General features: G+C 39.4%; 1 protein-coding gene across 3 annotated transcripts in view; it reads right to left on the bottom strand.

The window, feature by feature from the left end:
• CHRDL1 (chordin like 1) overlaps window positions 1–22,822 on the bottom strand; it is a 38,810-nt gene that overhangs the window by 14,356 nt on the left and 1,632 nt on the right. For 2 of the 3 annotated variants that reach the window (XM_071442474.1, XM_071442473.1), the window contains exons 2-5: window positions 20,994–21,139; window positions 19,228–19,340; window positions 15,231–15,324; window positions 299–444 (exon numbers count right to left, since the gene is read on the bottom strand). In XM_071442474.1, coding sequence (XP_071298575.1) covers window positions 299–444; window positions 15,231–15,324; window positions 19,228–19,340; window positions 20,994–21,099 — 459 coding nt within the window. In that variant the 5' untranslated portion in view covers window positions 21,100–21,139. The remainder of the gene's footprint in view (window positions 1–298; window positions 445–15,230; window positions 15,325–19,227; window positions 19,341–20,993; window positions 21,140–22,822) is intronic. The other variant, XM_071442475.1, reaches the window with a different exon arrangement.

The following is a 22,822-nucleotide window of genomic DNA, read 5'->3' on the forward strand; positions in this document are numbered from 1 at the left end:
GCTGAAGGGGAATATTCTATCTATGCTAAGCAGCAGTATTTTACCTGCTGCCTGTGCACTGTAAGCTCAGTCACAGCAGATGCCGGGTATGCATTGTGCACTGTGTTTAAGAGGTCATCTGGCATTTATTTACCAGGTACTGCACACTCTCACCAGCTCTGAGCACTCTCATGGGTTCAATCATTAATTCTCAATTCCCAGCCTTTGCTATGCATTGCTTATATTTCAGTGTCATATCTTCTAGAAAGGAGAACTGGAGCATAGACAGAGCAGAGATCTGTCAAATCATGTTACTTACTGAGCAGCTGCACTGGGCACACTGGTTTGCTTGCCTGTTTTGGAAAAGCCCCTCAGCCACAAACATTTCTCCATGGTGGTAGGTGGTGCCATTGTATTCACAGGATTTCCCGGTGATTTTGCTGCTTACTGAGAAAAGGGAGTCTTCTGGAAGCAAGGGAAAAGGAACATTTCATGCAAACGTTCTTGAAAATTCACAATATCATAAATACAGGGGAGGAAAAACTTCCCTTATCATTTCTCTTTATTATGAAATGACAAGTTTTGTGATACTGCAAAGTACAAGTGATATGCTACTATCTTGCTGAACTTTGGTAAATTACACTTAGAAGTGACTGTCCCAGTTAATCCTAGGATGCTGACAACCAACAGCAATGGCAGCACTAATGGCCCCGTCTCAGGCTGCAGTGTTTTCCCTTGTTCTGTAGCATTTGGTATTAGCACAGAGGGTGTGGTTATGTGCCTACCTGCTACATGTACATGGCTCTTTCATGCTTTAATGTAAAAGGCATTAGGTCCTGCATGCACACAGAATCCCACTATCAACAGCCCTGTTCTAGCAGGGTTTCCTCCTTCTTAGTACTGGATACTGATGATGTTTTTTTTTAATTATTTCTAGTATTATAGCCCAGAGAGCACTTAATTGCAGGTTAGCAAGTTGTGCCACAGGGCATGGATGATTCCCTGCCACCCACAGGCACAAACCTTTTGGTAGAGGAGCACCAGTAATAATGATGGGACTGCCAAGAGAGAGCCATGAACTGTTTGTTCCTAGTGGCTTTCACAATTCCTTGCTGCTGCTGTTTTCAAAACGGGCAAAACTTGTCAAAGCAGATGCCAAAAGCTAATTAAAAAGTTAATTTTTCTCTGACATGCACTGATGCACTCTCATTTTAATGTCAGATGTACAGATGAGGGAACTTTGCAGAATTTGATGCATATGACAAAGTGCACAATATGGCAGCATCAATTCAACTCTGAAAGCTCTTGCTTCAACTCAGGATCATCTTAAGTTCTGCACCATATGGGTTAAATGTTTTTTCAAGACATAAAGCTATCCATACCTTATGCTAAAACATCCCCTAGATTGTTTAGGTATTAGCAGTTGATAAACTGTGCAAAGGGAGTACACTTTATCCATGAAATGTAAGTTACTTGATACTGCTTGGGCAGTGAACCTGGCACTACATATTTATATTCACATTAATTTAGCATCTCAGCATGGGAAAAGACATTTCAAACAAGGGCTCTGTGGAAGTAACAGTGGAGTGTTTGTTCTCTGGAGCCCAAATCACAGCAAATTTCTAGGAATGCAGCTGAAATTTCAATCAGTGGGTTTGGGCTTTCACGTAAAAGAAACCTGAATATTCAGGTTTTCCTACAGTCCTTTTCATTACCTATCAGATAAACCTGGAGATATTTTTCTGTGAAACCATGACACCACAGAATGTACATTTTTCTTCTGTGAGCTCAAGTGAAAAGGCAGTTTTCTGCTGGTATGTACTGCCATTAAACACAGTCATTTAGTTTTCCATAAAAGCATATATTAATTACATTGGTCCATCAAATATTAACACTTTAAATGGGTAATGTGAAATCTGTCTGTGGAACGTACATGTACTACAGTATTTGAGAGTGTATGGGGTCAGCAAAGTCCATTCTGTAGGAGACTGGCAGAAGTCAGCTAGTCAGGGTTCCTTGCCTGACATTTCATTGCCTGACACATTTGGTATTTGCACTTCCACAGTTGGTGCACTGGATTCATCATTATTTCAAAGCAATCAAGAGTGTCCAATGACACCTTTCCAAAATCTTATAAAGAGTACAGAGCCCTGACAACATCTGTGTTTGGCACAGAAATGCATTGCTTTTGGCACTTGCTGTATGGTTTGCTAGTAATGCACAGTCTGGAATGGCAAGATGTATGCTTTAATTAAGAAATCCTTCAAAAGTCATCAGCAAAAAATTCAATTGACAAATTCAGCTACTATTTATGCCCAAATATTGGAAAACATGTATAAAGAGGCACTTTTCAGGACTGGGATGCCTCCCAAAACTAAAATCTCTTTCTTGGGTTTTCTGAGAGTCATCTCATGGAAAGCAAGAGGAAAGACTGACAAATCTTTAGTTATCTCCTTGCCCCTTGAGTAACTGGAAGAACAGAAGACTGGAAAGAAATTAAAATGGAAGGAGAAATGAAAGGATAACACAGATGGTCCTTGACTGGAGACAAGCCCCTGTTCACAGAGCCTCTGCAGGACATGGCTGTGCTCATGTGGGATGCCTGTCCAAAAACAGTGTGTGTTCTGCTTGTGGTTTGACATTTGCTAAGACCAACACCTGAATGACTCACCATGACTTTTCAGAGTGTTGGATGAAGAGAGTAAATCTTACTGCAGATTTATCCTGGTATATGCCACATCACTCAGTTCCGAGGGAAATCACCAAATGCCATTAAACTGTGGCTTCAAAATAAGGAAGGAGGACAGTGAAACTTTTATTGCTTGGAAAATGATGGCAGAGAGAGCTGCACTAGGTAGTTGTTTTCTTCTGTGTTTCTTTTAATCTATCACAGAGGTGGGCCTGTGACAGCTAAATCATTACATGCAGCCCAAAACACATCTACATCTGCCTGTGTGGAATTTGGAATGAAATTCTATGGCTATTTTAAACCAGAGAATCACAGGATCATTAAGGTTGGAAAGGACCATTAAGATTGTCAAGTCCAACTTTCAACTTAGTACCACCACCATGTTCACCACTAAACCATGTCCTCAAATGCCAAACCCACATGTTTTTTGGACACTTCCAGGGATGAGGATGCCACCACTTCCCTGGGCAGTCTGTTCCAATGCTTGACAACCCTGTCTGTCAAAACATTCTAAACATACCTAATGTAAACCTGCCCTGATGCAACTTGAGGCTATTTCCTCTCATCCTGTCACTTGTTACCTGGGAGATGAGACTGACACCCACCTCCCTACAACCTCCTTTCAGGGAATTGAAGTCTTATTTGATTAAATAATTGTAAGAAAAGTCAGTTTCAATTACAGGACATAAGACCATGATTTAAGTCCTATGCACAGGCCTGTCCATATGGTCATCTTTTAGCACATTGACTGGACATATTTCAATATTGCACAGAGTCAGGTCTTAAAAAGTCTTCAGTTCAAGACCACATTACTTGTTATTGCAAAAAAATATATACAGTCATATATTGGAGATGGCATATTGAAGAGCACAACTGATCCTCTCCAAACACAGCATTTGCCTGGAGCTGCAAGGAAGATTTGTTTATTTTTTTGTGTCCAAATATAATTTCTGTCTGGTGCAGTTTCTCTCTCTGTCTAACTTTGCTGGTGTGTGACTGATTTTCTTAACTCAGACTTGGTTTCTTTTCTAATGCTTTTGAAATCATGGCTAATTAGAGGAGTTCAGACTCCCCCATGATATCATATTCTCCAGTAGAATGTGAATTTAGAGTCATTGTGGATTGTTTTAATAAGTGCCAGGTTTGAGCTTTGAAAAATTTTGCCATTAATACTGGTATCAGCATACATTATTCTGTGCCTTAGAAAAGACAGGTTAGAATCAGATTAATTAACTGCAAATATACTGCATTGCTCAAAGCTCTATTTGTAAACCTTGCTTGCTAATCAGGACTGTTCCCAAAGCTTTATCTGGCATTTTAATGGTGCTGACTAACATTGCTTTAATTAGCTGCCTCTGTAAAGTACCAGGCAAACCATCTGTGTGAATCCTTTTAATTAACTGGCTTCAATCTAAGGGTTTTTCCTGGCATTCTTAGTATGTCAGTGGAAGCAACATACAATGTATAGGGTAAAGATGTTATAGCATCATTGTAAAGGAAATATCTCTGTTTCTGTGGTTGCCATTTATTCTGTAAGGGCTCAGACTTCTGTATAGAAGTTGAGAGGCCATGCTTGTATTTCCCTACAATTTTAGTGTGATCAAGATAAGACCATGAGTCTGCAATATGGACAGCAGTGATTTATCACCATCATTAGCATGAGGTAATGGCAGGAGCCAAGATGTACAACCTGGGCTTCACATGACCTGATATAGATTTCAATTTATCCTGTAAGTAACTTTAGAGGTTAAATCTGGCTTAAGAAATCCTTCAGATTTTACAAACAGACAACAGAATACAACTGTATCAAAAATGGATTATATTCAAAACAAATTTTTTTTAAAAAGCGACTGGAGAATACAGTGGCTATGCCTGAATCCTTATATCCAAACATTCCTCTCTTCCAAACATGGGATTCTGTCCAGCTTGTCTGCCTGGGCTGATGCCCCATACACACAGGGTAAATTCCAGGCTTGATGAAGCCAATAGAAAGGTTTCCTTCAGGATTCAGCCAACATACGTGCTTGAATGCTGCTTTTCTGAGACTGATGCTTGTAGTGTGAGGAACTGTTGATCTATACAAACAGGATTTGTATCAACTAAGACCTGTAGAACTTGATGTGAAAGTCAACTATGAACTAGAAGTGCATGCAGGTATAGTTCACAGATTTCATGAACTGTGGTGCATTTGACAGAGCATGCAAAGAAACACTATGGCAAAAATTTTGCCATGAAGGGATGCTAGCTCAGTGTGAATTGCAGCACCACTGCTTTCCTGATAGTCTGACAAAACAGTGTTAGATGTGAATTTCATAAACCACAGAAATTTTATGGAAATTTTCTGGTTCAATGGAATTTGCTCCAATCACATATTTTTTCATGGAAGCCTGTCTGGGTTCCTGATGCTCTGCCCATACTTGAGGAGTCCAAGGGCTAAGGTTTGAGGGAAGAGTCAAAAATGTACACATACCCGACTTTCCAGTCTTCTGGGAAAAACAGATTGTGTATCACATGGATCACAGTCAATTTTGGAAACACCATCTTTCAGCTTTTTATGTTTACAATTCTATTCCTTCCTGGATTGTTATAAAAACTTGGTCCTGAGATGCTTTATCCTTACTTGGATATAAAGCAGAAGAGCATCAGTTATTTGCTACTAATCCCTTGAATAGCTTAGACAAATTCCATGGGCAGTTCCTGATGTTTAAAACATTGGTAATTTCTGCAGAAGTATTTATGTGCAGAGTATAAAGCAGTAACCAGCTATGAGCAATCTAACCTTTTGGGAAATGGGAGATGACTTATTTGAGGAATGGCTTTAGGATCCAGGCCTTACTACAATCAATTAAGTGCTGAACTTGGATCCTTCTGGATAAAGACAAGAGTTACAGGTATAATTACTAATGAACAATTTAGGACACTACCTAACAAACTGGGAAAACCACCTTAGAATCAGTACAGTCATGGCATGGTAATCAGTAAAGTGTTTGTGATGTGACATCTGAAAGACAAAAAAATCAGCTGCTTTTGGGCATTCCTTGCCACTGGGGACAAGGAGACATCTTGGCTTTGTGACAGTCACTGTGTTGGCTGTACTGACCTGCAGGCAGTGGCAGGTTGAAGTGAGTGTCCTCCTGAAATGGAGACTGCACTCACTGGCCAGTGAAGGCACAAGCAAAGCTCATGCCACTCCTAACCCTCAGCAGGGTCTGCTGGGACCCTGCTCAGCACCTCAGCAAGGGTCTGTGGGGTTTTATTGCATTCTATTAGGTGCTTTCTCCTATATTCTGTCCGTTTGTGTTAGTACTTAACACTCTCACTATTGCTTATTTTAGTATCAGAACATCTGGCAAAGAACATTTTTTAAAAATCCTACAGACTCTTGGCTTGCTGACTTAGAAACTATTTTTAAACTGCAACATTCAGAATCACCTAGTGTCATTTAATGAAAAAGATATGCTTTTAGTGTCCAGCAGAAAGGCTGGGTGCCCAGCCTGGCTTGAGTTTTACAGTTTGTCTATTTTATTAACCACCCTTATAAAAACAATCTAGTGCTAAACAATATGAAATTAATCACAAGGTCTAATGCCTTAAGAAACTTACCATACTGGGAACTGTTTTGCAGATAGTCTGTTGGGTTTTTTTTAAAGCAGACAGATGATAGATTATGAATTTGAATACAGAGAGGATTTTATGAAACATGTTTTCTGAATCAACACAGAGCATAAGCATGTACAGACCAAGAGGCTGAGGATTGTTTTGGAACCATATTCAGTAGAGAAGCAATTGGATTCTGCTGTAACTCTGGGACAACTGTTTGCACTGACATCTCTTCTGCATATTTCCTAGTATTCCCAGTGAGTTCTGCTACTTAATGTACACAATTGGAAGTGTCAGTTTAGTTTCAACAGGGACTCTAGAGCTCTCTGGGCTGTATCCTGGTGCAGGAAACTGTCCTTGGACACCAGCTGACCAGTGATCTCACATGCTGCTTTCTATATCCCTCAAGTTGTAACAGCATCATCAAGGCTGCATTACTTTCCTTGTAACTTAAAATTTGCCTAAGAATTATAGGTTACCCATTCAGAAGCCACACATAAAGAAAAATTATGAAATAAAACACAATTCTTGGAAATGTGCAGACCACAAACATTTCTAATGCCAGAGGGGAACAGGACTTGAGTATCAAAGTACTTCTTCCTATTTTGCATATTGAAAATTCTGTGAAACCTGAATCAGCTCAGGCACACACAGTGCCCAACACAAGTGGGCAGTACTTTCATTACCTGACATCTGCTTTTGGAAAACTTTTGGCTCAGGTAGGAGTTGCACATACCCCTAGGTCTCTTTGTTGAAAAAATATCGTTAATTTTCCTCTTTGATGGAGTCCAGGTCTTTTCCCTAGAAACAAACTATTCTGTAGGGTAATGTACACACAGAAAGATATAGGGATGATTTTTGTGTACCAAGTCTCTTAATGGTTTTCATAGCAGTGTTAAAGGCTCACAAAATAGGCTTCATGCTCCACTGCAAAAGATTAATTCTAGGAGGCCCCAAAATACGGAAGTAGTCTGGAATAACAGTAATGAGATAACTTATTCACGTGCAGAATCTGAATGGCAAATGGATTCAAACTGAAAGAGAGTTGGTTTAGATTAGGTATTAGGAAGAAATTAATTCCTGTGGGATTGATAAAGCCCTGGCACAGGTTGCCCAGAGAAGCTGTGGCTGCCCCATCCCTGGGACTGTTCAAGGTCAGGCTGGACAGAGCTTTGTGCAGCCTGGTCTAGTGGAAGGTGTCCCTGCCCATGGCAGGGGCTGAAAGACCTTTAAGGTTCCTTCTAACCCAAACCATTCTCTGATTCTATGAATTTACTTTTCTAGTTACTTTTGACTGCACAGACAGTGGAAACATGCTTGGATCCTCTGCCACCCTGATGTACAAGAGGAAAACAGAGTAAATCGAAGGACTTCAAAATTCACTTTGTGAGGGGACCAGGGGGAAACTCCTCTCTCCAGCTTTTAAAATGCTGTGTGCCTCTTCTGGTTGCTGGAACAGCCACTTTGACAGCTAGATAAGCATGTAAAGATGTGAGCAGTTGTTGGGCTGCTCAGATTAACACTGTCTGAATTAGCCTTCTTCCACCTAAGGAATCAGAGCTCTGAAAAAGTGGTAATGAGTCCTTTGACTTCCTCAGCCAAAGCTCTTCCCAGTCCTGGAGAAATCTAAGTGCTAGTAACATTCCAAGTAAAAGATAAAGAAGCCTGCCTCCAGGCAAAAATCCTCTGTGTTAGGCTGTTCCCTCTCCTCTACACAAGACAACAGAATATGGTTATTGTATATAAGGAACAGCTATTCAGTATGAGACATATTTGGAATGGAGGAATAAATATGTGTTTATAATCTGATCCTTACAAATTCAAAACATAGCAGCCTAAGACTTAAAAGAGGTGAGGGAAGCATCCTGTAGAGATTATGCAGCTTGCTAGGAGAATGACAGTGAGATTTTCATCATAGTTATGTTGAATAAATCTGGAAAAACTCTGTTGATTGAACTAACCTTGAGGCAATGTGTGCAAACCAAACTGTATTTTTAAATATTCTTTAAAAAAAGATCCTTATGTGTATATGGAAAAAAGATCATATAAATTATATTCTTCTGTGTTTATGCAGTGCATTTCATGCAGAAATAGTAGTACTTTATATAACACAGAGCACTTGCCTATTTTCCTGCAGTTCCAGTGAAAGTAAGTTACAGTAAGAACAGTAGGTTTGCTTTGTACTCAGAGATCCAGTTCATGTTTGTCTGCTGACCCATTTTTACCAGAAGGGCCAGTGCAAAGAAGCAGATAGCTGGGAACATGGATTTCCTCATTCTGCCACCGTGGTTCACATCCCCAAAATGACCTTCAGTGCAGGAAATGTTCCATGACCATATTTTGGTCACTTGGGTATGAGGTGCTGTGCTGGGGTTACTTGGTGAGAGGGGCCAAATGCAGAGGTGCTAAAGAAAATAGAGCAGATAGGGAATCTCTGTCTTACAGGCAGTGAGGGACATTGTGGAACACAAGTTTCATGGTGACCTGAGATAAAATGTGCTCTATTTTTTCCAGAAATTTTCCTATCTACCAAACTTTCCTCAGTATCTGTAAAAGCCTCTTGCATCCCTTTGCCTTGGAAAGGCAGGAAACCTGTCAGCACCTTTAACTCAGGTCTAAGTACTCCAGACTTGCCCCTAGTGCAGCTTCAGGGCTGGATATCTAAACTGAGCCCAGAGAACAGCAGCACATGGGGGAATAAACTGCTACTGCAAATCAACTGTTTCAAGGTCAAAACCACCAACTGCTAAAAGGAGACTTTTTTACAGTGGTAAAGAAGTTTTTACCACTGTCACATCAAGTAGAGTAAAACACAAATATTCTAGAGCTACTTCATCACCAGAACTAAGTCCAAGTCCTGATTGCTCATATCATGAAAATACAGGAACCTCAGACAGAGAAAACCTGTTACACTGTTTCAGTGCAGGGTTAGCTTCAAGGGGTCAGCTAGAATTATTTTAAACAATCTTTGTAGCTGGAGGTCCTTGGGGAATTGCAGCACAGCCTATGAGACCATGGATTTCTTTCCTACTAAAAATTCTTTTGCCTAATTCCTTCCCTCTGCTTTTGTTTCCACTCTACATGAATGTGTCACCTCGAGGTCTGATTTGAAGTCCATTGAACTAAATAGATTTGGAACCTGGCCCAAACACCTACTCTGTGTGGCACAGCAAAAAGGCAGTTTCCCCTTTCATCTTCTGCCTCATATTTCTACCATATTCCTTAGGATTTCTAGAGAGAAGGACTATATCATCATCAGTAACTGCATCTGTTCTCAGAGAAGACTGAGTCCAAAAACAAAGTTAATAGAAATCTGTTGATTGACTACAGTAGAAAGTGGATCAAGCCTCAGCCCATGTGCATTTAGCCTTTTCCCTCAGTCATGCATCATAATCCAAATTATTACAAATCTGTTTTGTAAATTTGTAATATAACAAATTAAAATTATGTGTTCAGGTTCCTTTAAAAAACAAATAAAGCTCTGCAATGATGTTGTCTTTCAAGTAGTGGCAGAGGCTGACAATAAATGTGGATGGAAAAGTTGTTCACTATCCAAAAACTGCAAACACCAGCTCTAAATAAAATCCATATGTGCCTCTTGGAGGTGCAGGTGTCAACGATATTAAGCCACAAAATGCTTTACATTAAAATAACTTTAAGGACCAGGTTAAGCTCTAAAAACTCCGGGGTAATTTGGAGTTAATCACCACAGCTAGTTTTTAGTATGGTCAGACTGTAGAAAGTGTATGAAATTCATTGCTTGAAGGAACTAGTAGCACCTTATCTAGACACTATGAACTTCCATCCAGATTCAAGGCAAAGATGTAGTTTCAGTTTAAACATTCAAAAGGCTGTTGCTTGTGTTTTAGCTTTCTAGGGCTAAAGTCAAGCTCTTCACATCATTTTAATATATTTTCTGCAGATTAATTTCCTGTGTTTTCTTTTATAGTTGCATAAAAAATTGCCTATCAATTGCCCAGAAACTCTGAAGGGCTCATAAAACACTTTCTAGGTTGCTCTAGTTTAATTCCTGCTCTCAAGTTAAAATATTACATGAATCCACCAATCTCTCTACCATTGAGGAAACAAATTAAATGAAGCTTTGGTACATTTTGAATCCTCTCTGAAGTCTCTTTGAAGGTCTTGGAAGTTATCTTGGAAAAATTCTGAGCAGCTTATCCTATCCTATCATGTCAGTCCAAAGAATTGAAGTTCTGTCATCCATGTGGGAAGATACGTATTTTTTCACATACATTTTGGATGCTGATATAAAGATAGATTTTTAAAAAAATTTATGGTCAAAAAAGCAGAATGGAAACGAGCAATAACCTCAATCTGGCTGTGATAGCAAACATTCCTTGTGAAGGTAGTGACAAAGGCAAATCACAAACCAAATAAAATTATCTAAGCACATATGAATAAGAAAAAGACATCTCCCCAGAATGCCTATAGCATTATATTTCTAAAACAAATTTACTTCCAAATAAAAGTTAATTTTAACTATCTGACAACTACCCCTTGTTAGGACTCTCTCTTGCTGATATGAGAAGGGTAGGTGGTAGCAAGCAGAGTTGCATAGAGGATGGAAGATCTGGGCACAGTATCCCTTCCTCCATCCCAAAAATGTTCATGAATGGAAGGGTAAGATTAGAACTGAGAGGCTCAGGGCTCTGGTGTGTGAGGTGGGTAGAACCCAAAGCTTCTTCACCAAATGGTTTAATGAATGTGTATTCTGCAATGGAAAAATCACTCCACCAGAGCATTCCAACAGGAAGGGTTGAAGATTTTGGTTGTAATTCAGTGCAAGATGTGCTGCACTACACACATGTTCTGTATTTACTGACAAAATGTCTGTCAGGTCAACATGCCCTGCACCTTGCAATGCTGAGTCTTTGTCTACACTGCAGAGTGTAGGCTGTCACCTGGACCAGCTCAGGCACTGCTGAAGGTAGCACTGAGCCCATGGCAGGCACATTTTTCCTGCTTCTTCAGCAAGTTTTGCAGTGCAGTGAGTTCTGCACTGTCCCAGGATCTAAAATAGCTAGTTCAAAAATTCAGGTATTACTGGGCCATGCTGCTGTCTACCATGCAGACAGAGCCTCACTCATATTTAGGTGATGTTCTCAGCCCACTGTTGTGAGATACCTCATCTGGTACATTTTTAGACCTGCTATGTATATAGGTGACACCTGGCATTTCTGTATCTAAAGAGGAAGAAAAGTACATCAGAAAAGTGGTTTGAATTTGATAAAGAAAAACCATAGTACCAAAGAAGCTTAAACTTAAACATGTTAGCAATAAGAATGTTCTTGGAAGGCAGTGTGTTTAGTCAGGGCAGCAAGCTTAGAAAACACTGGAGCCAGATGGGCTGATTCACACATCAGCATGCAGCCTTATCTGCTGAGAAATCAAACCAGCAAGTGGAATGTAGAAACCTTTTCTGAATCCTGCAATTGTGAATTTTTGCTTCTGATGTAAGCTTTTCTTAGGTTTACATATTTGATCTTTCAGCTAGACTCTAAATATTTTGATTTATAATGGTTAAATGTAGAAATTATACAATCCACAATAAATGTTCCAGCTTTGAAGGCACTGTCCATAGAAGTGCCATAAAAGACAGCCACAGAAAAATGCTCAAAGAACTTGGACAGGAAGTTTATTTTCATGGCAGGAGACAGAAGTTCTGAAGTCCACTTTAGGTCATGAGCTGATCCGGATCTGAGAATGATGGTGAATTCTCTCCCTGACTACAAATCCCCTCTCCTCTGATGATGTCTGGAGCATCCTGAGGTGGAAGGAAGGAGATCAAGCTCAGAAGCATGTGATGTCCTTTGAGTCTCACTATTGTGTAAAAAGAGCCCCAATTCCTGTGACCCTAGGTTTTTGGTTACATATGTGTGATGATAAGAAGAATACAGTTCAGATGGTAAAATACTTTTCAGAGCTGCAGAAGGAAGGAATATCTAGATCTGTATATGAAATAAGGTGTGGATTTTGCCAATGCTAGAAAGAATACATTTTAAAAAAGGAAAGGTTAGCAGGGAATCTGTGGTAGAAGCTGGTGAACCACTGATGGAAGCAGAAGATCCTTCATAACATATGTCTGAAAACTACTTAAGACTCATGATGTCTGGTGCCAGGGAGACAGGATACAAACACTGCATCTCTTTGTGTCAGTGAGACCAGTGTCACTATGGATGCAGAAGACATTAATTCCAGGGGGAGAGCAGTGCCAACTTTTGTCAAAGGAATCCTTTCAACAGCTCCTTCACTTAGGTAGCTAAGAAGTTCAATGTCCAATGAAAGATGCTGCCTCCTGGCATTACCTCTGCTTCATTAAATAAGGAGACAGTGATTTGTGCAGTTACACTCTACAAGCCTGCAGAGAGGCAAGAGAAGAGCCCCAGGTCACTCTGACTAGCATTACTCATTTCTGTAATGCAGCTTGAGAAATGGAGGGGAAACATATGTGACAGAATATAACGAGCATTTATGAGAGAAACTCACATGGATGGCCAATGGCCAGAGTTCTCACACATTTCATTAAAAAATAACCAGGAAAACCAGAGAAGTGAATTTCCTGCGTATCATGGGATGTTGCACAAAAGACATTGTATGCTGGACACATAGGAATGGAAAGGTGGCACAAGATCTGCAAGAATGCTTGAGATACCTATTCAGATCAGGCATGAACAATTACCACTGAAGACAGAGCACCAAATATTATACACATAACCACTTCAGAAAGCAGAATGTAAATCACCCCTGAAATCACAGGAGACTCCTGGTTCTCTTTTACCTAACATTGTCATAGGGGAAATCAGGGGAAAAACAGACCTTAGTGGGATTTACATTTTTAATGATACAATGCACAGCTAGCAATGTAACGGCCCATCATTTGTAGCAGATTGATTAAAAATAGATTTTATGAACAGCTAAGAGAAGATAACAGATCACAATTCAAGAAAGGCACATTCTGATAATTTTCCATACTTATCAGTTTAAACAAGGAGTACAAAATTCCAGCTGAAGACTATGAATAGGAAGAATTTAACTTGATAAAATGGATATGAGAGTTTACATGGGGCCTTACTCTTCCTTACTAGATCATTGTAGAATGTTTTAAAATCTTCATAAGTATCATGACATTTACAAGCTCATGAACAGAAAAAAGCCAAAACAGTTCATTGCCAAGGAGCACTTGAAGCAAAACCAATCAATCTAGAAGCATTTATGTTTCTATAGTAAATACAATACAGAGATACTAAAAAATAGTAGAAAAAGTTCCTGATTGCAAATGCCAATTATTGAGTAGGATTTCTGTGATTTAACTTTAACTGTCAAAAAATAAGCATCCAGTTTTCCTGTGTTCCCTCAATAATCAGTGGAGAGTGACAGGAGTCTCCAGGGAAAAAAGTCTTCTCATTCTGGGTGACAGGATGAATCACCCTCATGTTTCCAACAGCTGTAAAGGGTATCTAGATTATTGTCTTCCCAACTGAAGCTTAGATTAGCTGGAAAAACAGATTTTGGGCACACCAGCACACCAGTCCTTCTTTTGATCTGGAAACAAAAGAGGGATTTGTGTTCCCAGCACCTTACTATTTTACTAAGTTCTAGTTTGCCAAAGAAAGCATTTTGCCTTAGAAATTTTCTTTCTTACATAGTAGACCATTATAGAGAAAACTCCAATGGATGTTTTAAGAAAATTCCACTGGATGTTCCAACTCCAAAGAGTTGTATTTAAAGTTGAATGGGCTCAATCTCATCCTAAAAGCAAAATTAAAACAAAAGCAGCATCACGGCATCAGATGAGTTATAAGCTCAAAATGGTTCTTGTCATTGGTTAAAAAAAGGATTCTAGATACCTAGATCAGATATTGATACACATTATCTGATAGAGAGAGTAAACAATTGTCAGGGCAGATGAGTCCAACCCAAAACTGATGTGTGGATACCGTTGTATGGTATGTGGATACCATTTATTATCCAGTAAGTGCAGTGAACACATCAATCCCACCTGAACAGGAACCTTCTTGTGCACTCATGTCCCTCTGGCTTTGTGCACTTACTGCCTCCTGCTGACAGGCTGTGCTCAGGGAACAGCTGCTTTCCTCAGACAATTAAACTCTCTGGAGAAAGCCAAATAAAACCCCTTTCTATGATGCTGCATGAATACTCTTTTATAAGTGGAAATGTGGGGTGCCACTAAGACAGGCATTTAGGGAAAAGCCCCAGTCAATCTCCCAGCCATTAGGCCATGTCGGGAATGCTGGAACAGGCTCGTGAAAGATCCTGCTTAGTCTCTTTCATACAGTGGCTCTTAATAATGAGCATATAATAAATGTACAGTCTGGAGAATTTACTATACAGTATCCAATTGGATTTATATAGTCATAAACTTCCACAGCACTGCTTCTATGATTTACAACAGTCTCTACTAATTATGAAGCTATGCCTGGACCTGAGATGTAAAAGGTAAACGTTACCAGACTGGTTGTACAGTGACACTATACAAATGCACACTTGCCAAAGCAATTTTGAATTGCTTGTTAACAGACAGCCATTGCAAATAACCATATATTTTGGTCTGCTCATATGAAAAGCACCAAAACCAGAAACCTAGGAATTGTGGGATGGTGTTTTATTGTGACAGAGTTTAGAGATAAGGAGTCTGGAATGGACAGTCAATGAAAGGACTGCTGCTTCCTGCCTGGATTGTAGGGGATTGGACTTGGTAGCTTACCTGATCCCTTCACAAATCTATACTTCTGATTTCCTAAACAGAAAACACCACGGGAAATACTGTAACTTACTGTAGGACAAGCCTCTCATGACCTGAATGGATACAGGAAGATGTTTACTTCATAGAAGTTTTCCAGCACAAATATTTAATTTTGTTGTTACTCAGCACATTAAATAACTATTTCAGAAAGGACTATTTGTGACTAATAGGAATTACCTGGGCATCGTGGGCAGCACAGCTGTGGTACATGCACAGGGGAAGCACAGTGTAGACTTGGGCATCTTATTCTGCTGCACAAAACATTTCCATTCTGCAGATGGAACATAGTACATAGTATTTTAATGAAATGCACTGTCTTACAAATTTCTGTGTTCTCTATTCTACATCCAAACTTTTTTTTTAAAGCCTTTTTACAACATTCTGGTTTCACTCACACCGAGATATGCCCAGATACTTCCACTGCCTTTGAATTTATGCTGGAGGTCAGAAATCCTAAAAAACCTTAAAATCAGATGAAGTGACTAAAAATGGATAGCAACGATCTCCATTTCTCTTTTTCTTTCCATTTGTCTTTTTCTTTTGAGCAGATTATGCTTAGGAATTGCATTTCCAAAACCAAGACATGGATAAATGGTAGATCTCTGAGATATCCCCTACTGAGGGTTAGTTCAAGACCACAAGAGACAATAGCATCTGTAATTGCTCCTGAAAACTGTGGAGAGTCTTTTGTTTTCCTTTTATTGCTTTCCCAGTAGACAAAAAAACCCAGATGGTAAGTAGCCATTTTTCTAAGAAACATGAGTTAAGTCTTGGGAATAGGGTTCATTATTCATGTCATTAACATAATATTCTATTTGACCACATCTAAGTTTGATTTATAATTAAAACACAGGGAATTTTCATTCTCCAGTGTCTGTAACCAGAAAAGACTATCCATTTCAAATTCCCATTTCCCATCTATAATTCATCCTCTTAATTTAACTCTGAGTTGCTCATATTTATAACAAGAAAGATCTTTCAGCATGAACATTGATACTAAGTTATGACTGTAGTTTTAGGTGGTGTCAGGACTAAACCTACTTTATTTTCATATGCCTTCTGGAGCACTGAAATGTTTTCAGTGGATGTGCAGAGTTCCCTAGACAGCAGAGGTACAGGCTTTTCTATTCATCCCTTTCAAAATAATTCATTGACAAATATCTGCAGACCACAGGATGGAATCCTACTGTTAGATCATTGCTAGCCACAAACTACAGTTGTGCATCTGCTTTGGAAAGAGACACTAAACATGATTATCACCATCTGCTTCCAATAAGAACTGAAATGAAATATACTGATTTTGTAGAAAAGGAGCAAATTTTAGACTGTAGGATCTTCACAGATAGGGGCTATCCCTGGTCTGCACAGCTGCTTGCCCAGCAGATGTGGGAGCCTGTGAAGCACTACTGTGGAAGAGAGGCTGGCACTGCCTGCTGACCTGTCTCCATGTTGCTGACTTGTCCTGTTCTGTGACCTCACTCTTTTTCATTTTAAGTCCTGTGGAATCTCCTGAGGTGAATCTTTACTTTCTGTGCATGGTCAGCTGTGATAAAATTCTGCAGGCCAACTTTGCTGCTCCACACTGCCAGCCAGACTCCACTGTGTGCCTCAGGACAGAGCTATTTAACCTGATCCTGTGCTTAGTGAGACTGATCTTACACCTGCATTCACAGTGCCAGCTGGGAGAACAGCCCCAGCACCAGAGCAGGACCCAAGTGCTGGTCAGTCTCTCTAAGCCAGGGCCAAGGTCACATTTCTTCATCAGGTACCAGAGAGTGTTGATGATCTCTCTCCCAAAGCTGGGCTAGCAGTGCTGAGGGTGGAGAGCAGGCATTCAGCCTGAGATCTGCAGATATGACTGTGAACACAAGCAAAAAACTGCTTTAAAAAACTGGTTTAGGGAGTAAAATAATGATCTGACAAATTGTGAGAGCTCTATTTTACTTGACAGTAACAGTCAACAGGCTCCACTATGAACTGGGGGGGGGGGAGGAGGGGTTGTAAAGGAAGGGGGAACAGGGTGAGAACACTGAAGTATGTTTAGTTTTATTCTGGCTTAAGTATGTAAATTATAACTTGTAAAAATACAATACTATACACACACAAAAACAGGAAAGCTTTTTTTTTTTTTTAGTGCCAGGCTGTATAACTTGGCCTCTGTTTAGTTAATTTGCCTTGCCTTTTTCTTAAACATCAGAAGTGTGTGTGCTGGGGGAATGGACAGACAGACTGACTGTTTAGAGACAGAGCAGAGATCTCTGTCTGCTGCCTGGCTGATGTGACTTGTTCTGTGCACACATCACGTGAATCACAGTGTCTGTGGCCAGCAAAGACATTTTGATACACTGGACATAAAGACTCCTGGGGATTTTTTTGCTTTTCTCTGCAGTGTGAGGGAATTGGTTGCTGCATCAGACTCTCTACAGATCCTGCCAGGCCATCACATCTCTGACTTAGATCTCTCTGACTTGCTGTCTGTGGCACACTTTACTTTCATCTTTTACACTGTCATATGTCAGGTTTATGATCTGTGCTTGTGCTCATGATATGTTTTCTAATGCCTTTATTTTGCTAAAATTATAAATTATTGAGGGTTTCCTGAAGGAAACTTCATGAAACTGATGAAGCTTCAGGAGCTTTTATGGTAGATCAGTGCTCTGAGGGCATGATTTTGGCCAGGACAAAACTCAAATGACTGGATGCTACAGTTGTTATTTGCAATCATCTTCCTTCTAGACAACAAGAGCCACATCCAAGAGATCCCTCAGCATCCTCACTGTTGAAATTATCCCAGGTTACATTTTGTACCCTCATGGCACACCAAAGGTAAAACATAGCAAACAAGGGAGTAAAGTCCAATCCACTTCTGAGCTGCATGTACTGGAAGGTACCATAAGCAGTTTCCTTCTTTACTAAACCTGCTGCCCTGAACTATCACTTTGTCTTCCACACCCAAGTGAAAAAATAAAACAGACTCTGTTTTTTGGAGGCTCATAGTGTGTGGGTGTGTCTGGGTCCCAGCAATGTTGCTGTCTAGAGGAGCTGACCAGGCACTTTCCCATCCTTCCAAACTGTCCAACATCTCTCTAAAAACCATTGAGCATTTATTTGTATCCAGATCTCTAAGATTTCCAGTTAATTTTTTCCCCACCCAAGACACATTCTTCCAGTGATTTAATGAGTGTTTTACTCCACACAAACTCTGAGGGAGTTTTCAACTTGGCATATACATCAGCAAAAGTTGAGTGGAAACTCCTTTTTGCTCTAAACAAAGACTTTTCCTTTCCTTCCTACTACATTGTTTTTTCTCTCACAGCTGCATTCTGCAGCTAAACTTGTGGAACTACTGTTTGTGCATCTCTGTACTGAATTGTAGTAGCAGATTCCCTCAGAGCAAATGCTGCACAGAGGCCCAATATTTTACACTTGCAGGGAGGAAAAATAGCAAGGAATACTTTATTCTTCATTAAATATAGCAGACAGAACTCAGCATCTGGAGTGTCTCATGTGTTAGTGGTTAAGATCCCTTATTGTTTATTTTAAAGTACTCTAAGGGACATAAACTGCCCTCATTTCTGTGCCTCCTCCCAGCTGTATCTGACATACTATGGGGATCTCTGACTGCTGTGTTTTTGCATCAGCCATCAACTGATGGGAGCCCTTTCATGTTCTATCCAATTTTCTCTGCTCCCCACAACCTTTTCTCATGTTTCATCATCTCATTCTTCTTTGAGTGACTTTTACTAACAGTGATATCTAAGCCTGTTCCTTCAGCACTTTAGGGCAGCAGATGCTTTGACTGAAGATGTTTGCAGTGTACACAGATCAAAGTACCAAATTCAGGTTCAGCATACTCATCCATATTGGTGGAACTGCAAGGATTATACTTAGGTAGTGGGGCCTGATCAGTTGAGATGTAAAGCCCAGCATCCACAAAGCTTCTGGCTAATTAAGGAGTTGTTTTGTCTATGCTATGCAAGAATTTTTTGCCAGTATTGGCCTTCTCTGTTAATATTTTCCTTTCACTAGGATCACCTGCCTCTATTTCCTGCAGCCTGACCAGGACCCACTAGTGAAAATAGGTTTGGGCTTTGTCAAATTGTAGCTACATGAGAAAGGATTCTAGTCAATGAAGCAAGCAGGAGTTGTAGGATCAATAACTCAGCAGTCCTACCTCTGAGCAAAGACAATTAACGCAGTAAACAAGGCCATACGGTTCTAGATAAGGATGCCATCTTTCTCCTACATGGTATTTCTTATCTTGAAACACACAGTATGTATCTGAATCTGTAAAACAGTAAAGAATTGAAAAAGCTATGAATGAAAATTTCCATTCCATGTTTATGAAGTATATTTAGATGTGCAGAGTTTTCTGTAAACTACTTTTTCTTTTCCTGGAGAATTACACAACAGAAAGACCCTTAATTCCACATGCTGTTTTTTCTTAACTTTCAACCCAAAATAAATGACATGGCCTCCCCTTTTTCCAAAATTGCAACTCCTGAAATGATGATTAAATGGCTTTCATACAGGTGAGTTCATCTTTTCACCTGTTTAGGTAAGAAAATTTAAGTGCCTGATCACTCAAACAGGCTTATAGGAAACAAAACCTCTTCACTGCAAAACCAAAGCTATTGGTCCAACTCAAGAAAATCCCAGGTTGTACCACAGAGAGATGTTGAAATCATTTATGCATCAGCTTTCAAAATATTCTAAGATCTTTTGTTCACTAAGCACTTCTGATCTTGCAGTTACAGACTTGCAGAAATCCACATACAAGTTTGACATTATTGTCCACACTATGGTTTCACATTGAAACCCCAAATCTCTACAATAAAAGGGTGTTTCTCATGTGTTTCCATGAGGGAATTCCTTTCTGTTATCTTAATGATATCCAAGTTCAGTTTAATTCATTACCCACAGTATAGATGATACTTCAGGATATCTTAACAAAATACCCATCTTCCATGTGCTAATCCAAGCCAGGGACAGTCTTCACATTCACTGGGCTCGAAGAAAGTAGCCAGAGCTAGGGACTGTTAGTAGAAGCTCTGATCTGCTTTCCCTTCACACAGGAGCATGACAAATGGAACACAGGATGTGAAAAAGCAGACAGCTGGAGTTTGGCAATTTCTCACTGTTCCTTCTTTGAACAAGGTTCCTGCACATGGTTTTTCTGTGAGTGAGTTCAGTGGGGCAGAGGGCCTTTCTGGAACTCACTCTCTTTTGTTTCCCTGCATCTTCCTTGGAAGCAGAACCTGCTGATACTTAAAAATTTTTAAGGGCAAATAATGTCTTTTTTAAGAAGGAGGCCAAAATCCCACCTGTGCAGGTAGGGAGAGCATTCCAGAGACCTACTAACAAGGCTGAAGCAGTCAATAACTCCTAGGTTTATTTGGGTAGCTATTCCTCCTTGCCATGATTTCTGAAATATGTTAACATCTCCCACAGATGACAGGCTTTACAGAAATGCTCCCTTTATTTTGTTTGTAATCTTTTCAATTCTTTTCTCAAAGGATGTTGAGAATCTAATCCAGTTCATATGAGGTTGTTTTTACAACACGACAGAACAGTCTTGGACAAGCTTTACACTAGCTGAAAAGTTTAGCACAATAGTCTTACACATGGGACAGATCCAGATAATCTGTCAGATGTTTACAGAGGTTACTAAATAGAATTAAGCACACTCTTGACTCAGGATATTTGAAATAAAACAGATTCTCCAAGGGATGTGTTATGTTCTTTATGATGCACTATAACCTGTACAGCTTTAGGAAAATGTACCCCAAGTGTGGCTGTGGCCTGATTCCACTAAATACAGGATTAGAAGGAGGAAGAATGTTAGAAGGTTTAGGACATTCTTTTCTGAACCACATCTGAAAATAGAAGGAAAATGCCCAATTTAGGTGAATGTGACAGCTTTGCTTGAAGTCTACTTACGTTTTACTTGTTCTAGTTTACTTCCATCTATGAAAAGGAGACAGAGCACACCAAAAAAGATAAAATGAAAATCCTCCAATATCCACTTTCTTTCCATCTTTATCATCAACAGGAAAAGAAAGAGCCTCCAAGAAGAGAATGTTGAGCTGTTGGGAAAAAATACTAAATTAATTAAAGTAAAATCCTGTAAGATACTCAATTATTTCATCCAGCACACAGAATTCTTAAACTACCAGAACAAAAAAAAAAATATATCTTATCATGCATCTTCCTTTCATGGAAACAGCTTTGTCTTCAGATAATTTAATTTTTGGAAAAAGGGACACATTCCTATTCATGAAAGCTGAAAACTGGATATTCCTTCTAAAAATGTCCTTATTTTATTTCAAAGCAATCTGTCAAGGAAGCACAAAGCAATCTGTCAAGGAAGCAATCTAAATTCCCAAAAGTTCTCTTTCCCAGGAAACTAGTTTGGGCTATGTTCTTGCAGAGCATCACTTTCAGAAGTATCTTTGGTGTCAATTGCAACATGTTTGCTTCATCCTAAAGTCAGCCTTGGTGTCCCTGGAGTAGAGATCCTGTGGAAATCCCTGTTCAGGGTGAGCCACTGGCCCTGCTGCAGCAGTGGGAGTTCTCCTGACCACATCTAATAGGCTTCCAGCACTATTCAGCTCTCCCCTTCGCCCCTCTCCCCACCACTATTGTTCTGGTACTGTGTAGAATTAATTTTTCTAGAGTTAACCCTTCTGCTGCCTTGATAGCTGAGAGCAGAGTGGGGGAATGACTTGGCATCTTCATTCCTGTAGATCTTTAATGTCAAAATCCTGCATGTGGGGCAAAGCTTAATTTATTCTTCTCTGTGTGGTGCAGAGCTGGTATTGTACTTGCTGCATGGGCCATTCTGTTTATCTTTTTCTGGGGTTTAACAAGTGAATTATTTGACAGAAATAATTAACTAATTAACTAAAGTTTTTTTTTTTTAAATACAGCCAACTTAAGATTCTACTATTTTGCTGCTCCAATGCTTTTAAGCATTCACTGCAAAAATGTTATCTTCCAAGAGTGCACTTGTCCATAACTTACAATGTTGGAAAGATTTGGGTGTGATTTTAAAAGCCTTGATATGGGTTCACTATTAGTTTTACAGAAGCTTAAAAACCCCAAAAAGAGTCACTAATGGAAAAATGAAAAAAACTATTTACTGTTTTGTAAACTAATATGGCCTCTTCAGATTTCATGTAAATAACAGAACTCTATATAAATATGTTCAAACTTACAGATATCAAAGCAAATATAATAATTTATATAGGCATAAGTAAAGTGGTGGATAACTTAAAGAAACTAAACAGTAAGTTAAGAAGCCATTAAAATTAAGATCTTCCTGTTAAGACTGTTGAGACCTAGGATACTGTAACAAAGGGTATGTAATCTGATTTTATCAGCAGCTTCATTACCTTCACTGTTCAGGAATTCTCTGTATTCCCAAACCACAACCACAATGGACATCTTCCTTAACTAACTAAACCTGTGCCACTACTCTGTACTCAGTAAGCTCATTCAAAACAATGCAAATTGCCTCTGAAAATGTTTAAAGAAACTCCTTCTTTAAAGCAAGTCCCTATTCAGTAACAAAACATAACTTTCCATTTATTTTGCAAGTTGAGAATAATGTTTCAATTTCAGAAGAAGAGTTTAAGTAATTTTTCCCTTTCCAGTATTCAAATCACATAGGACATTTCTGAAGCCAAACATCCTTTTAAAAACCTGTTTAACATTAAAACCTCATAATTTAGTCCCAGGACATCATGCATGCATTCAGAACAACAGTA

Source organism: Agelaius tricolor, unplaced genomic scaffold (genome assembly GCF_023055355.1).
Source record: "Agelaius tricolor isolate 1412-34295 unplaced genomic scaffold, bAgeTri1.0.p SCAF_17, whole genome shotgun sequence".
NCBI lineage: Eukaryota > Metazoa > Chordata > Aves > Passeriformes > Icteridae > Agelaius > Agelaius tricolor.